The 16,430-nt window shown below is 44.0% G+C and overlaps 1 protein-coding gene across 1 annotated transcript in view; it reads left to right on the plus strand.

Annotated features, from left to right (window-relative positions):
- The window catches only part of LOC126987833 (neuroendocrine convertase 2-like), a 45,513-nt gene that overhangs the window by 17,766 nt on the left and 11,317 nt on the right, over positions 1-16,430 (plus strand). Inside the window, exons 3-5 of the mRNA XM_050845229.1 lie at positions 8,824-8,932; positions 10,867-10,904; positions 13,674-13,750. Coding sequence (XP_050701186.1) covers positions 8,824-8,932; positions 10,867-10,904; positions 13,674-13,750 — 224 coding nt within the window. The remainder of the gene's footprint in view (positions 1-8,823; positions 8,933-10,866; positions 10,905-13,673; positions 13,751-16,430) is intronic.

Below are 16,430 nucleotides of genomic sequence, written 5' to 3' on the forward strand. Positions count from 1 at the left end.
GTCAACATTTCCTTGGAGCGAGGAGGAGAGAGGAGGCGGGGGAGCTTCAGGACCAATTTAGTGTATGGTGACTAATTCCAGGGAGCCGATATTAGTCAATGTTTCTTTGGAGCGAGGGGGAGAGGGGAGGCAGGGGAGCTTCAGGACCAATTAAGAGTGCCAAGATTATAGTTCCAGGGAGCCGATGTTAGCGTTTTCAAGTCGGACTCCCTCTAGGTGCGCCCCACGTCGAGGTATTAGCATGTATATTACTGGTTGTCGGAGCCTCTCACGACTCAAACTTGGCGCGTAGGAGAATGACTTTGGACTCGGGTGTTGACTTGTGACCTTTGTGCCGTTGGGAGTTTACTTAGTGGGGTGCTTTGTATCATGTGTTGTGCTTTGAGTTCAGCAGCAGCAACGGCCATGATAAGTACAGTGTAGGATCGAAGCCCCTCCCGACGCTCTCCGATTTTTTTTGTGTGTAATTTTTGTCCGATTGTGATTTTGTGCTTTGTGAGTTTTATCATCATCATCATCAGCAGCAGCAGCCATAACTTCTCCACTGTAAGATAAAAGCTTCCAGGTATCTTTGGGTCATATTACTAAACATTCCGGCGGCCAATCACACATATTTGACAAGGCATTCGTAAGAGTTTTGAGCATTTCTAGGGGTAGTTAATGACTCTGGTGGTCGGTTTGCTCCTTCATCTGTCCCATGAACGTGAAAAACAACTCATTATAACGCTACTAACCTCCTTTACGGCATTCGAAATTGGGGTGAGAGACGAGTGGGTGTGAGAGTACCAACCTCAATGACCTATCTCTGCCCGATGTTAGTGTGCGTCATCCTACTCCGCCTGATGCTCTTTTGTCACCCCTCCATTTGGCCCTCCCTCGACCCTGGCTTCCATCATTTCTCTTTTGTCACCCCTCCACTTGGCCCTCCCTCGACCCTGGCTTCCATCATTTCTCTTTTGTTACCCCTCCACTTGGCCCTCCCTCGACCCTGGCTTCCATCATTTCTCCTTTGTCACCCCTCCACTTGGCCCCCCCTCGACCCTGGCTTCCATCATTTCTCTTTTGTTACCCCTCCACTTGGCCCTCCCTCGACCCTGGCTTCCATCATTTCTCTTTTGTCAGCCCTCCACTTGGCCCTCCCTCGACCCTGGCTTCCATCATTTCTCTTTTGTTACCCCTCCACTTGGCCCTCCCTCGACCCTGGCTTCCATCATTTCTCTTTTGTTACCCCTCCACTTGGCCCTCCCTCGACCCTGGCTTCCATCATTTCTCTTTTGTCAGCCCTCCACTTGGCCCTCCCTCGACCCTGGCTTCCATCATTTCTCTTTTGTCAGCCCTCCACTTGGCCCTCCCTCGACCCTGGCTTCCATCATTTCTCTTTTGTCAGCCCTCCACTTGGCCCTCCCTCGACCCTGGCTTCCATCATTTCTCTTTTGTCAGCCCTCCACTTGGCCCCCCCTCGACCCTGGCTTCCATCATTTCTCTTTTGTCAGCCCTCCACTTGGCCCTCCCTCGACCCTTGCTTCCATCATTTCTCTTTTTTCACCCCTCCACTTGGCCCTCCCTCGACCCTTGCTTCCATCATTTCTCTTTTGTCACCCCTCCACTTGGCACTCCCTCGACCCTGGCTTCCATCATTTCTCCTTTGTCACCCCTCCACTTGGCCCTCCCTCGACCCTGGCTTCCATCATCTATAAGTTACCACTGTTACTTTGGGTCTCCAGATAGATAGAGACCCGAATTTGGAGTTTTCCCAATAACACATAATTCGCAACCCATTTTTATTTCGTTATTTGATGTTTCTGGCCTTATTCGCATCATCAATCAGTGTGTTTCTGCTCTCATTAGCGTACTCAAATTGATGTTTTTTTGTTATTCTTCATGTTATCGTGGTCATTAGTGTGTTCAATTAGTGACGTCGTATAAGCAAGTTTCTGTTCATATACATACTACATTATACATTATCATTAGTGTGTTATGTTGATACTCGCATTATAAATTAAGGAGCCTGTTAACGAAGAGATTACCCGATCTAGATGAGCCATTCTAAAGCCATAATACTGAAGAGGTGGTACTTTACATATTTAAGGGATAACTTTAGCAAATTGGTCTTGTGTGGCTATTAAAAGACAGACAAAAGCATGTAAACAATTAGAGAGAGAGAGAGAGAGAGAGAGAGATTGTGGCGGCGGGTTGTACGATCAAGTCTGTTATGCCGCAAAATGATGCAATTGCGCTTCTATGCCCCTAATACCTATATGAGGAGGAGGAGGAGGAAGAAGAGGAGGAGGAGGAGGAGGAGGAAGAAGAGGAGGAGGAGGAGGAGGAAGAAACTGGTGGAGGAGAGAAAGGAGAGAGAGAAAGAGAGAGAGAGGAGAGAGAGAGAGAGAAGAGAGAGAGAGAGAGAGAGAGAGAGAGAGAGAGAGAGAGAGAGAGAGAGAGAGAGAGAGAGAGAGAGAGCAAGGGTCCAGAAAATTACAATCAGCCTAATGAGGAGAGAAAAAAAAGTAAGAGGAAGAAGAGGGAGAGGATGATGTTGATTGGGGAGGAAAGAGTGAATCATGGGAAATTCTCTCTCTCTCTCTCTCTCTCTCTCTCTCTCTCTCTCTCTCTCTCTCTCTCTCTCTCTCTCTCTCTTGCACAATCTCAGGGCAACGCAGCTTCACAACCATTCCCATCAAATTCCTCCTCCTCCTCCTCCTCCTTTACCACCACCAACAACAACAACAACAACAACAACAACAACAACGACGACCTTCTCTCCCTGTCTCCTTCTCCTCCTGTCTCCTTCACCTGTTGCCTGATCTCTCTCTCTCTCTGATACACACACATAGCCTTCCCTGCGTCTTCTCTTTCTCCTTGTTTCCCTTTTCCTTTCCTCTACCTCCTCTCTTCCTTCTTATATTCTACCTTTCTTTTTCTTTTTCCTTCTCCTCTTCTTCACACCCGTCTCCTTCCTTCGCCCTGACGCGGACCTCAATGGCCTGTCATTTGTCAAGCTTATAAAAGTAGAGCAGGCACGCGTGTAACCCTGACAGCGAGGGTTTTCATCTTATATGCAAAACGAATGGAAATGACTTGGCTGGCGTCCCCGTCCTCGTCCTCGTCACTATCAATCATCCTCCTTACCGCCTTCGTGTTCTCCGTTTTGATGGTAAATTCTGGTGTGATGGACAAATAAGTGATGATTCTGGTCTTGCTATGATGCTTCCTTTACTATAAAAAAAAAACACTCACCGTCTATCATATTCATTCAGCCTCAGCTTGATATTGTTATTCGAATTGCCAGATTGTCGTACTCAGAGCATAGTATTTACCGGTTTCTGACGCTAAACTATTGCCAAGAAAAAACAGAATCTGACTCTTTTAACGATAACTATAAATGAGTTTCGTTACTGAAGCCCAGAAGACAGTTTAAGGGTAGGAAGTCGGGAAATAGAATCGGCTGAGTACGACAATCTGGCAACGTTGATTCGGGTCTTTTCTTAACAAGGTTGTACCAGATGAAAAAGAAAATGAGTGATTCCTGCATGCAAAGACTCTCGTTAGGCCATCAAAGACTCTACCATCCCCGCCCACGTACTTGTTAAGCGTCTCCATGAAATTAGCACTCGTTTATCACCAATTTTCACGTTATGTTTGTTTTTTCGTCGTTGTAACTGATGAAAAAGCCTAGAGGTGTTTCTGTTTTAATCCCTCGTTAGGCTGTTACCTTTAAACCATCTTCGTCCATGTAATCGTTAAGCCTCTTCATGAAATTAGCACTCGTTTATTACCCGCAGCAGCAAAGGGTGTAGGGGGGGGTTAGGGGGTGTCAGGGGAGGGGGGTGGGGTAAATACAGCAGCAACAAAGGGTGGAGGGAGGGTTAGGGGGGTCAGGGGAGGGGGTGTATGGTAAACAGAGCAGCAGCAAAGGGTGTAGGGGGGTTAGTGGGGTCAGGGGAGGGGGGATAAAAAGAGCAGCAAAGGGTGGAGGGAGGGTTAGGGGGGTCAGGGGAGGGGGTGTGGGGTAAATAGAGCAGCAAAAGGGTGCCATTCACGTTGTCAAAGCGCCGTAACGAGATGACGACACGTTGAAAGGGCGGGGTAGAGTTATATATGGATCACGGTGTTTGAAGAGGTGGGTGAATGAGCTAATCGACTCCAAGGTGCAGACAGACAGACGGACGGACACAGACACACACATAGACAGAGGCGGAGGCGGTGATTGAGTGGCCAGCGTGCGGGGGCGGTTTCCTGAAGTCGAGTTCGAAGGTCGCTTTCTCAGTCACTTTCGCTTGTTTTGATTTTGATTTGGTAGTGGCGGCTGAGGGGTTAGCCTAGCCCCGCTCCTTACCACACACTCTCAACACCTCTCGCTTCCTCTGCAGCCGCCACTACCCCATCGGCCAGTTTCACGTGAAAATACTATAGCGGCGATCACCGCCATTGGTAACTATCAAAACAAACAAAGGTGACTGTGAAAGCGGCCCCGAGTCTCGCACGCCACTAAAAGCTGACCATTTTCAGTCAAGAGAAGATGGCGCCACTATAAACACTTGCCTGCGCCATGACGGGCTGGGGTCGAATACCATCCAGCCCCCCCCCCCAAAAAAAAAATCGCCGAGTGGTCTAAAACTACCCACATGCTGTCCTGAACACCTATCAACCCGGAATCCCGGATTCTAGATTAACTCTCTGAAGGGGATAAAAAAATGAGCTCCGAAGGACAGCATGAGCAAAGCAAGATGACGCCACTATAAACACTTGACTGCGCTATAACGGGTTGGGGCCGACTACCAAACCCAACCAAGAAAGCCTAGCGGCGCCATAGGTTGACCATAAAATAGACAGACAAGCAGGCAGACACAAACAGAGACAGACAAACAGACACGCACCCCCCCCCAAAAAAAAAATAATCAGGCAACAGATAAAAGGGAAAGAAAAATGCATGAATGGAGCAGGAGAGAGAGAGAGAGAGAGAGAGAGAGAGAGAGAGAGAGAGAGAGAGAGAGAGAGAGAGACAGGACAATGGCTCAGCGCTATGGCCGGAGAGACAGCGGGCGACAGATCATCAATAAATTCATTACCTCAACTAAGTGGGTTCCGTGACTCGAACCGAAGAAATACTGCCGTCACAGGGGAAGGGCGACGCGATGACTCAGGAGCAAAGAGACGAAGGGATTAAATCTATTGCCTACGCCGAGTTCAAGAGAAAAGAAAGAAAGAAAGAAAGAAAGAAAGAATACGAGAAAGAGAGAAATAGCAGGAAGTCGGTCTTTGAGAGAGAGTAGGAAAGGGGTTTGAAGAAGAAAAGGAGAAAGGCTGAATTGAGACACTAGAAAAAAGGAATTCAAGGAGAGAGAAAAGGACACGATTGATTGACTATAAAGAAAAAGGAGTGGAGTAAGGAGAAAGAAAGAAAAAGGGTATTAGAGTAGGAAGAGAGGAAGACATAGAGAATAAAGGAGAAAAAAAAGTGAGAAGGAAAAATAAAGAAAACTGTCATTAGCGAAAGAAGGAAGCATCGAAGCAAAAGAGGTAGAAAAAGAGAAAGGAAAAAGAGGAAAAAAATACGATTGACGAACTGCGAAGGAAAAGGCGCAAGAGAAAGGATAAAAGTAAGGCAGAAGAGAGAGAAAGTAAGATAAGAAAATAACCGAGAAAGTCTTCATATGTAACTCCCTGCTCACACACACACACACACACACACACACACACACACACACACACACACACACACACACACACACCGGGGTTATGAGCGATGAGAACGATAAAAGTGACGATATTAATGGTATGCAATAAAGGCAACTTCGATACTGCAAAAAAAAAATAATAGTTATGTTCGAAATGGAAGCAATAGGAATGGATACAAATCACACACACACACACACACACACACACACACACACACACAGGCAAACAGACACACGAAATAGACAGATCAATAAAAACAGACAGATGAATGTGCAAGAGAAAGAGAGAGAGAGAGAGAGAGAGAGAATCCACATGGCCAGATGACAGATGGAAGGAGGAGGAACAATACATCAATGGGTAATGGATAAGCGTGGGAGGAGGAGGATTCTCTCTCTCTCTCTCTCTCTCTCTCTCTCTCTCTCTCTCTCACACACACACACACACACACACACACACACACACACACACACACACACATCATCATCATCATCATTACCACCACCACCACCACCACCACCACCACGAAACAACCAACAAAGCGCAACACAAACAACAACACAACCTCAGCGACAGAGAGAGAATCAGAGACCAAGCTACACAGAGAACAAAAGAAACTTCCCAATCTTTTGTGTTTTATCTGGTCTTGGCGTGACAGGGACAGCCACCGCGACACACACACACACACACACTCACACACACACAGGAAATCATGAATAGTGGTGTTGTGGATAGGAAGGGGAGGAGTGACAGTAAGGGGGGGAGGAAAGTGAAAGTGGGGTATGGTAAGGTGGCGTAGGAAGGGTGAAGATGGACGCGATGGAAGGTAGGAGTGGATTGGTGGTAGTGGAATGGTAGTGGAAAAGTTGAAAAGCTTGTGGTAATGGTCTTGGTGGTGGTAGTGAAGATGGCTACAACTAAGCAGGTAGGTATGCACATAGGTAGGTAAAGGAGAGGTAGATGAGAGGTCGAGGAGACGTAGTTAGGTAGGGGAGAGGATGAGAGAGGAGTCGTAAGATGAGGGGTTAGGGGGAGGGGTAAAAGAGACAAGTTAGGCGGCCCTTTGAATGGCTCCCAAACGACCAATCAGCCAACGTTTGTTCCCCGCGGCGCCATTCCCTTTCCCGCCAGTCACCTTCTTGCGTCTGCGTCGGGATGGGAATGAAAAAAAAAAAAAAAAAAAAAAAAAAAAAAACGAAAAGCGAAATATACAAAAAATAAATAAATAGGTAAACATAGAGAGAGAGAGAGAGAGAGAGAGAGAGAGAGAGAGAGTCAACTTCACTATATACTAACTTCTCATTCCTTCAGTCAATGTCACCCACTGTCATTAAGTCTATTTTCAACCTATCCATCAGTCATCCAGTTAACCAGCCAATCACTAGTCCCTCTAACCAGTCATACGTTTAATCCAGTCAGTCAGTCAGTCAGTCAGTTAGTCATTCAGTTAATCAGTCAGCCAGTCAGTCAGTCAGTCAGTCAGTCAGGTAGTTAGTCGGTCAGTCAGCCAGCCAGCCAGTCAGTCAGTCAGTCAGTTAGTTAATCAATTAATCAGTCAGTCAGGTTTTGTTGTTCTTGTTGTTGTTTTTTACAGTAGAGGGAGTAATTCAAAAGTAAAAAAAAAACAAAAAAAAAATGCAAAACACGACTCCCACGAACAGAATGAAATGAAGCTAATGAGAGAGACTGGCACACACACACACACACACACACACACACACACACACACACACACACACACACACACTCCCAAAATATCTCTTAATTACCTTTCCATTTCAAAAACACTGATAGCTAATAATAATTCACCTCCCCGCCCTCACCTCCAGTTCATTCACCATCAGGAAGACAAAAAATAAAATAAAAAATAAAAACAAGCCCCAGCCTCCATTCACTCTCCCTAATCTTCTTCCGTTTTCTTCTTTCGTTTCCTTTTTTTTCTCTATTTTGCTCCATTTCCCTTTATTTTTTTGCTATGTGTGATTTCCTAAGCTCCCCCCCACCTCCATCTCTCCCTGCCTTTCTTTTTTTTTCCTATTTATTTATCTTTCCTGTTCCTCCTTGCTATGTTCTCTCTCCTTTGCTTCTTTTCACTTAAACTTTTCCCTCCCTCTCCCTGCTTTGCCCTTTTTCTTATTTGTTTATTTTTGCTGTTCCTCCTTGCTATGTTCTCTCTCCTTTATTTCTTTTAACTTAACCTTTCCTTGGATGAACACTTAAACTTCTCCCTCCCTTTCCCTGGTTTTCCCTTTCTCTTATTTGTTTATTTTTGCTCTTCCTTTTTGCTGTTTTCTCTTCCCTTTGCTTTCCTTCCTTTAATTTTTCCTTGGATGGTCCTTTAACTTCTCCCTCCCTCTCCCTGCCTTTTCTTTGTTTTCTTTTTCGTTTATTGTTGTTTTTGCTTATTGTTAGTTTCTCTTTCTTCTAATTCCCTTTTCCTTACACTCTCTCTGTGTGACTCCCTTAACCCGTCCACAGCGATGGTCATGGATTTCCCCTTCACTGGTAGCCTGGTAACCTATACTCCCAGGTCTTTCTCTGCCTTTGTGGTGGATAGTGGAGTGTTTTCTATGTGGTATTGGTGTGCTAGATATCCCCTCCCAAGGTGCAGGACTTTACATTTGTCTTCATTGAATTGTAGCAGACACTTTTTGTTCCATTCCTGTATCTTGGTGAGGTCTGACTGTAGGAAATTCACAGTCAAGGGGTTAACTATATAGCCTCCCTTCCCCTTTTCCCTTGAATTCGCTCTCCTTACCTTTTTCTTTTATTTATTTTTGCTCCTCTGTCCCTCTCCCTGTCCTCTTCCCATTGGTCCATTATCCCTCTCTGAGCAGCCCATGTAACCTTTGATCTTACATAACCTCAATAGCCTCTAACTCACCCTGGCTCCCTTCATTTTGTATCACTCTCCTTCTTTTCCCCCTTCCTTGTTCCCTCGTTCCTTCCTCTCTTCGTCTAAGAACAACCTGTGTGACCTCTGACCTTGTATGACCTAGTATTTGACCTCTAACTCACCCTGCCTTCCCTCATCTTTTCATCAACATCCCTCCTTTCTCCCTTCTTCCTTCCCTTCATGTGACCCCCATTGACCTTGCTCAGTCTAAGAACAACCTGTGTAACCTCTGACCTTGTATGACCCAACAGAGAAACGTGGGACAGAACGGAGGGAAGCCACGCCTGGACCTGAACGTGGAAGCAGCGTGGAGGCAAGGCTACACAGGCAGAAATGTGACCACGGCAATAATGGATGACGGTAAGTGGTGATGGAGGTGGAGGGGACAAGAGAGAGGTGGAAGGAGGAGGGTAATATTAGTGATGGTGGTGGCGGTAGGGGGAAGAAATGGAGGGGTATGGATGGTGAGGGGAAAAGGTTGGTAGGGGGAAAAGATGGAAGGGTGAAGATGCTGGGTGGGGAAGAGGTGGAGAGGGTTGGGGTGGAGGGAAAGATGGTAGAGAGCAGTGTTAGTGATATGGTTATGGTAATGGTGGTGATGGTGGTGATGGTGATATGGAGAACTAGGAGGCAAAGAGTAATGGTACTGGTGGTGGTGGTGGTGGTGTAGTTCAGGGGAGGAAGAGGAGAGTGGAAGGGGAATGGTGAAGATGGCAGGAATTGGTAAAAAGCACAGGAATGGGAGGGGACAGTGGTAGGGGTATGGTGGAGCATGGTGATAGTAATGGTTATGGAGGGAGATGGTAAACTTATTAGTAGTGGTTGTGAAAGAGGGAGGTGGAGGGAGGAGAGAGTGAACATGGGAGGAAAAAGAGAGCCTGGAGAGAAGCAAGAATAGGAAAAAGAGAGAGACGGGAGGTGGAAGGAGTGGATAAGGGAGTGAGCGAGGAGGAGGAGGAGGAGGAAGAAGGGTAACAATGGTAGTAGAAGCAATAGTTATGGTACTGGCAATAGTGGTGATGACAGTAGTGGATAAATAATGGAAGGACGCAAAATAAGAATAGATAACGTAGACAGAACAGAGAAATATAAACACACTAAAATAGGATAAAGGAATTTGAGTCTCAAGTCCAATTTCATAGTCCATAACACACATTCCAACGCTTTTATGCTTCCTCTCTCCATGACCCAAAAAATAAAGCAGAAACTGGATAGAATTTTAAAAGCCATGGAGGAGCGAAGGTTTATTTCTTTTCTAAGCATTCTCCAGTGAGCCATAATAAGATTTCATGAGTCTAATATAAATTCCCACACTTTTCAGCTTTCTCTCTTTTCATGACTTGGGTATCGTACAAAACGGAGAGAATTTTGAGTCATGAGAGAGCGAGGAATCGTTTTTCCTGACATGATGTAAAGATTTCCCACACCGCCTGTTTCCCATGTCTCTCTTATAGTCATGAATCAAGGCATAAAGGAAAGAAATATAAGGGCTGTGAAAAGGAAGCAGGACCATGTTAGTCTCCCTTAGCGCATCATGATATACTGCTTTTTCCTGATCTCCCCCACACTTCCCTTTTTTATTCTATGACCCAAAAATAATGAGAAAGTAAAAAAGATATATATAGCAGTAATCTTTTTTTGTTTGTTTGTTTTAGACCCATATTCTCCAACATTTCACACACCAAGATTTGATAAGGCTTTCATAGAGGTTGTGGGCATTTTCGTGAGTAGTTTATGAGCCTAGTGATCGTTTGACGAGGCTTCTTTTTTGTCTGTTTGTTTTAGACCCATATGCTCGAACATCTCATGGTTCACACTCCCAGATTTGATAAGGCTTTCATAGAGGTTGTGGGGATTTTCGTGAGTAGTTTTATGAGCCTAGTGATGGTTTGACGACGCTGCCGCACCATGAAAACCATACCCAACCTTGAGAACCTGACTAATCCCCTCTGTAGCCTTTGAAAATATTTACTTAAGGAGCCGAAAGTGTCTAGGAATATGGGTCTCAGGGCGGCATTCTTAGACGCTACCAACACCCACATCAACTATTTGCAAAGGACGAAAACATGATCAATCGGATTCTAGAGATTGTTTTTTTGGTTTCGGGGTTTAGAAGAAGGGTCAAACTATCACCGGGTTCATTAAACCACCCCCTGGATAGGCCCATAACCCTTACGAAAGCCATGTCAAATGTGTGTGCTTGGGCAAAGAAATGTTTCAATCGCCAAATCAAGATATATATTTACATTTCCTCGCACTTTCTGATTCTTCCCTTCTCTCTTCCCTCTGACCAGGTATCGACTACATGCACCCTGACCTGCGCCATAATTACGTAAGTTACCATCATCAAAAGTGCCTGTTTACCACCTGTGATCCTGCATATCTTGGTATGGAAGGGCATGAAGGGTTAGTTGTCTTGGTATGGAAGGGCATAAAGGGTTAGTTATCTTGGCATGGAAGCTCCTCTCCGCTCCTTCCCCCTGGCTTCACTGATAGGTATGTTTCTGGTCAATCATCTAAGTATGCTCCCCCAATCACTTCCCACACACTTCATGAGCATGTCTCCGATCAGTGGAATAAGTGAGGTCTTTTCCTTCCTTCCCACACACTTCATGAGCACGTCTCCGATCAGTGGAATAAGTGAGGTCTTTTCCTTCCTTCCCACATGCTCGATAACCACATCCCTGGTCGACTAAGTGTGCTCCTCTCCTTCCCTTCCCACACAATGCAGGGATCCAAAAGAGAAGGAGCATAAGGAACAAAACCTTTTTTTTTAGTTTGCATTGGGAAAGACAAGATACACATCCCAGTAAGAAGGAAATAGCAAACCTTGGTACACCTGCAGCCTGTCCTTCCATGTACAAACAAGAAAAAAATGGCTTTGTCCCTCTGTCCTCCAAAGAACCCAAGTTTCTGGTCATATTAGTTAACTCTTCGTCTCTCCTTCCCACACACTCAATAAGCATGTCTCCGGTCAACTAATTACATGATCTCACTCCCCATCCCTTTCCACAGCTTTAATAGGTGTCATTGGTTAATTGAAGTGCAAACCCCTCTCCCTTCTCTCCCTGCTTATAATGCAAGGTTAATGCAATAACTGTTTCTTCCCTTCCTTCCCAATACCTTTGATGCCTGTCACTGGATGATTTAATAGGCACCTAAGTCTTTCATTACCTCTCCCTACCTACACAGGGTCTTGACTAAGTGTAATACAGGCAAATGAACAGATAACCAATAATATTCCCGAATGAAAGGAATATACACAAACCAATAATAACTGCTTGATTTTAATGCTTTGAAAAAACAATGAAAAGAGAGTTGTGGGTAGTATTCCAAGAGCCTATAGATCAGCCTCTAGCAACATTGATGATATGTTTTATAATGAATGATGTGATTAGTAAACTGCTGAAGTGAGCCAAAGCCTTTAACCTAAACAAACTTTCTAAAACATGGTGAAAGGTGTATGTACCAGTACGTGGAAACCTGAGTGCCAGTGACTGAGCCCATTTAGTGATGGTAAAATACTGACATCCTTAGCTGGCCAGTCACCATGAATTCCAATATACTCGTAAACACAGAGGCATCAGTTCACGAAATCAAAGTTAAGGCAAGAAGAATGGAGAGAGAAGTCAACACTGATATCCTACTCTGTCTTCTGCAACCCTTCAATGAGAAATAGTTATAAGGGATTATCAGGAGAACTTTACTTGGTGTGTAGTATGAGAGTGATGTGAATGACAGCTTGCTATAGGAGGAAAGAAGAATGGACAGAAAAGCCAACACTGACATCCTACTCTGTCTTCTACAACCCTTCAATGAGAAATAGTTACATGGGATTATCAGAAATAAAAATTACTTAGTGTGAGAGTGATGCAGAAGACTGTAGACAAGACTAGCATAAGAAAACCCACAAATAATACACTACTTTAAAAGGTAGAAAAGATAACAAAGTAAAAATCAACAACGGACAGAAGCCCAAGTATCTGTTTACTTTGCTGGGCTGTACACAGATTGGGGGAGAGTTATACAATCCTGTGTTATGAGACTCGTAAGGAGGGAATGAGGAAAAAAAAGGACAGCTGCTTGAAAACTGAGCCTTGTACATACAGATTTGTGAAAGGAGAGAGAGAGAGAGAGAGAGAGAGAGAGAGAGAGAGAGAGAGAGAGCAGAGATCAGAGAGAGAGAAAGCAGAGAAAAAATAAGATAAAAAATATGGATAGCAAGCAGATTACAAAGGGAAAATGTGCCTGGTTGACAAAAAAAGGATTATCAAACAATGTACTTCAGCGCCACAGAGACACGGCTGGAAAACAGAAGAGACAGATCAGAGAGGAATTTTTTTCAGGCGATGGAAAAGCGAGACATGAAAAGAATATGAGCTGGCCGGAGGGGAAGAAGCATTAGGGACAAAGCCATTTTTTTTCTAGTTTGTAATGGGAAAGGCAGGCAACACATCACGGAAAAATCAAGATACAAGTCACAAGGGAAAAGCGACCCTCGGTACACCAAATACAAGGGCACTTTTCCCAGGCAACTTGTTTCTTGTTCTTCCTGTGATGTTTACCCTGCCTTTCCTACTGCACATGAAGAAAATGGCAATGTCCCTTACACCCCTTCTTCAGATGCCTCATATGTAGCAAGGCATTGTGAGATAAAACCATGAATGGCTACTTATGCATCAAACAAAGCAACTAACCACTGCCAATGCCATGATACAGCCAATGGTATATAATCTGCTCACATCCCTGCATTCCCATGAAGCAAAATGGTTTTCACACTAGCTTACAACCTCATACATGCATAAAATGAAAAGTCTGTATTTATAAGTGACATATTCTGATCACATGAAAATCTAAATATACAGAAAAGAATGCCTATAACAAAAAGAAGACCCACAAATCAACCCGAGTATGTCTCCTGCCACAGCTCAAGCAAATATATCAAAACCCAAATGATGATCTATAGACAGCAGCTGTCCACCTTTACAAAACTATAAATACAAGAGACATATGCCTTCAACAGCCAAATAAGTTAACCACCATTCATCCAAAGCATGTCTCTCCCTACACCAGACTAATTAATATCTTCTCGTGGCCACAGAACGCCCGTGCCAGCTGGGACTTCAGCAGCAACGACCCCTTCCCTTACCCTCGTTACACTGATGACTGGTTCAACAGGTAAGAAGGCTAATGTTGTACAAGAATGGAATCAGCTCCACTTTCAGTAGTTTAGTGTAACATGATTTATTCATTTAAAAACAAACTTAGACACTATACTCCCTCCATTGCAATCTTCACTAAAGCAGAAATGGATCTGATATTTCAATTAGGTTTCAGGATAGACCACCTGGTATGGACCATGGGGTCTGTATGATCTAAGCATTATGTAAATTTATGTGAATCTCTACATTTCCTATATTTCCACATCTCCATGGTGCAGTGGTAAGTGTGCCTAGCTACAAATCCACAGGCCCGGGTTTGAATCCCAGCCAAGGCTGTCAGCGGGCACTCAGCTATACACAAATACACAAAACATGAAGTAAATTTGTTGGAAAATATCCCACCCATACTAATTAATTACAGAGAAAATGTCAAAGAGCAAACAAAACTCGGCTCTTGAGGTTACTCAATCTTCCCCTTGAAAGGGTCAGAGCCGCTGGGTGCAGTGAATAGACAAGCCAGACTATTACAGACTTCACCAACAAAAATGAAGAGACTGGCTGACTCTTGCAGCTTAAAGGATGTCTTATGCAAAAAAGATATGAGAGGGAGAGGAAATACAATTCTCAGTTTAGCAAAATCAAAAAAGCAAATAAAATCAGTAGCCATAAGAATGAATAAAATGGTCATCCATCGAGACAGGCATGGCAGCAGAGTAAAGGAAAATTTACATATAAAAATAAACATACATACAGTAGGTATATAGTTCTGAAGAGGATGCCCGCCTTAATATTAGCTGAGTTTAGGGAACCATGAGAGGAATTTCTAATTTTGAAGCTCAGTAATGAAAGAGAATGGTGGAGGGCTCCTGGGTTAAGGTTAGATAACAGTTAGAGCAAATTAAGTTTCCTTTGTCTTATTAAGAAACAGAGCTTTGAAGTAACACGATCTGACACTGTTCTAGAGGTGCCTTCTATTTCCAGCTGCAAATGTCATTACTTTAATGAAAACTGACAGAATGACTCATGAGCATAGGAGTGACATAACACTGGGATGAGACAGCTGATAAACCACTGAGTGAAGGATAAGATGGAACCCAAGATTACAAGCTGAAACATTACTTTGCTACAGATCTCAGGAAAAATGGCTGTCATTTGATAGAGGAATACTAGATGAGCCAGAGGAAATATAAAAATAGACAGGACAAAATATAAAAGAATAGTTGTTTAGTTATACTGAAAAATTATGAAAATTTTACTGATTTTGAAAGAAGCAACAAATTAGTGTTGATGCTACAATATCTGCCACTACAATATTATTTAAGAAAATTACATAAGGACTTGACAGCCCACAAAACATATCCAACATGAATAAATATAAATGTGTGACAATTACAGATCACTAGGGTATCAGATAAAGTCTTAACATATATGACTGCCATTTGCAACGTATGTTTGCATTTCAGATATGTCACACACTATTTCCAAACTCCTGAAAACTGTGCTGAGCTCCAACACACCACCGGAACCCCTTGATTCAGTCACATAAAATAAGTTACTAACTCGTGCACCCCATTCAGTCATCCGAGACAAACAAACACACAACTTTTCCCTGCCATTCGCACCAGCGCTATATTACTTTTATGTCACCACCTCTGCATGAACAGAACAGAACAGTTCCAACAGCATAAAGGCGAGGAACCTGATGCAACATCCCACATCAAGTTCTCTTAATGTGGTGCATGAATAGCAGCAAAATACTAACTCCTTAACCCTTTCCATACGTGACGCAGACGTCGGCGTCACAGTATGGAAAGGGTCAAGAGGAAATGGAAGAGGATTAATCCTCTTCTAAACCTTTCAATCCTCCTCTAAACTCCTCTTAATCTTCTGCCACTTCCTCTTAAAGAAGTTTAGAAGAGAATTAAGAGGAAATGGAAGAAGATTAAGAGGTTTAAAAGAGGACTAATGGTGATGACGTCGGATGCCCTTCGGACGCCGGCGTCGGCATCGCTGGATTGAAGGGGTTAAAAGTTCAAATGACTAAAATTTAATAAGCTCTTTTTTGGAGACTGGTGTTACTAGAGTCCCCACTCACCAGTTTAGCTACAAACTAAGCTAACCTACCTACCCTAACATTAACCATCCATAATCGGGGAGGAGTTCTTCATTCTTATTCCCCCCACATAACATTTTCTCAACTACTTATCAAAAGTTTTGTTTGTATCCAAGGGACGAAAAGAAGTTTGGAAGAACAAAACATTACAAAACTATGGTTTCATTTTTTTTTTTTTTTTTTTTTTACGTTGTTGCCTATTGCGCCGGTAGGCATCTTCCCGGTGGGGCCTGATGGTCGGCCCAAGGCTTCTTCCAGGTGGGGCCTGATGGTCGGCCCAGCCCGTTCTGGCGCAGGCGAGTGTTTATAGTGGCGCCATCTTGCATAGGCTCATGCTGCCCCCCGGAACTCGTTCTTGATTCGCTTGGACAGCTTCCTCTAGAGTCCGGGTTGATGGGTGGTCTTCAGGACAGCATGTGGGTAATTTTAAGCCACTCGGCGGTGACTGAAAAATCCGAGTGGGGATTCGAACCCGCGTCGTCCATCACGCAGTGAATGTGGGCCCAGTACGCTACCAGTTTGGCCACCGCCTACCCAATATGCTATTATGTTTATGAATATGGCAACAAAATTCCACATGACC

The sequence above is a fragment of the Eriocheir sinensis genome, chromosome 66 (assembly GCF_024679095.1).
Source record: "Eriocheir sinensis breed Jianghai 21 chromosome 66, ASM2467909v1, whole genome shotgun sequence".
Lineage (NCBI taxonomy): Eukaryota > Metazoa > Arthropoda > Malacostraca > Decapoda > Varunidae > Eriocheir > Eriocheir sinensis.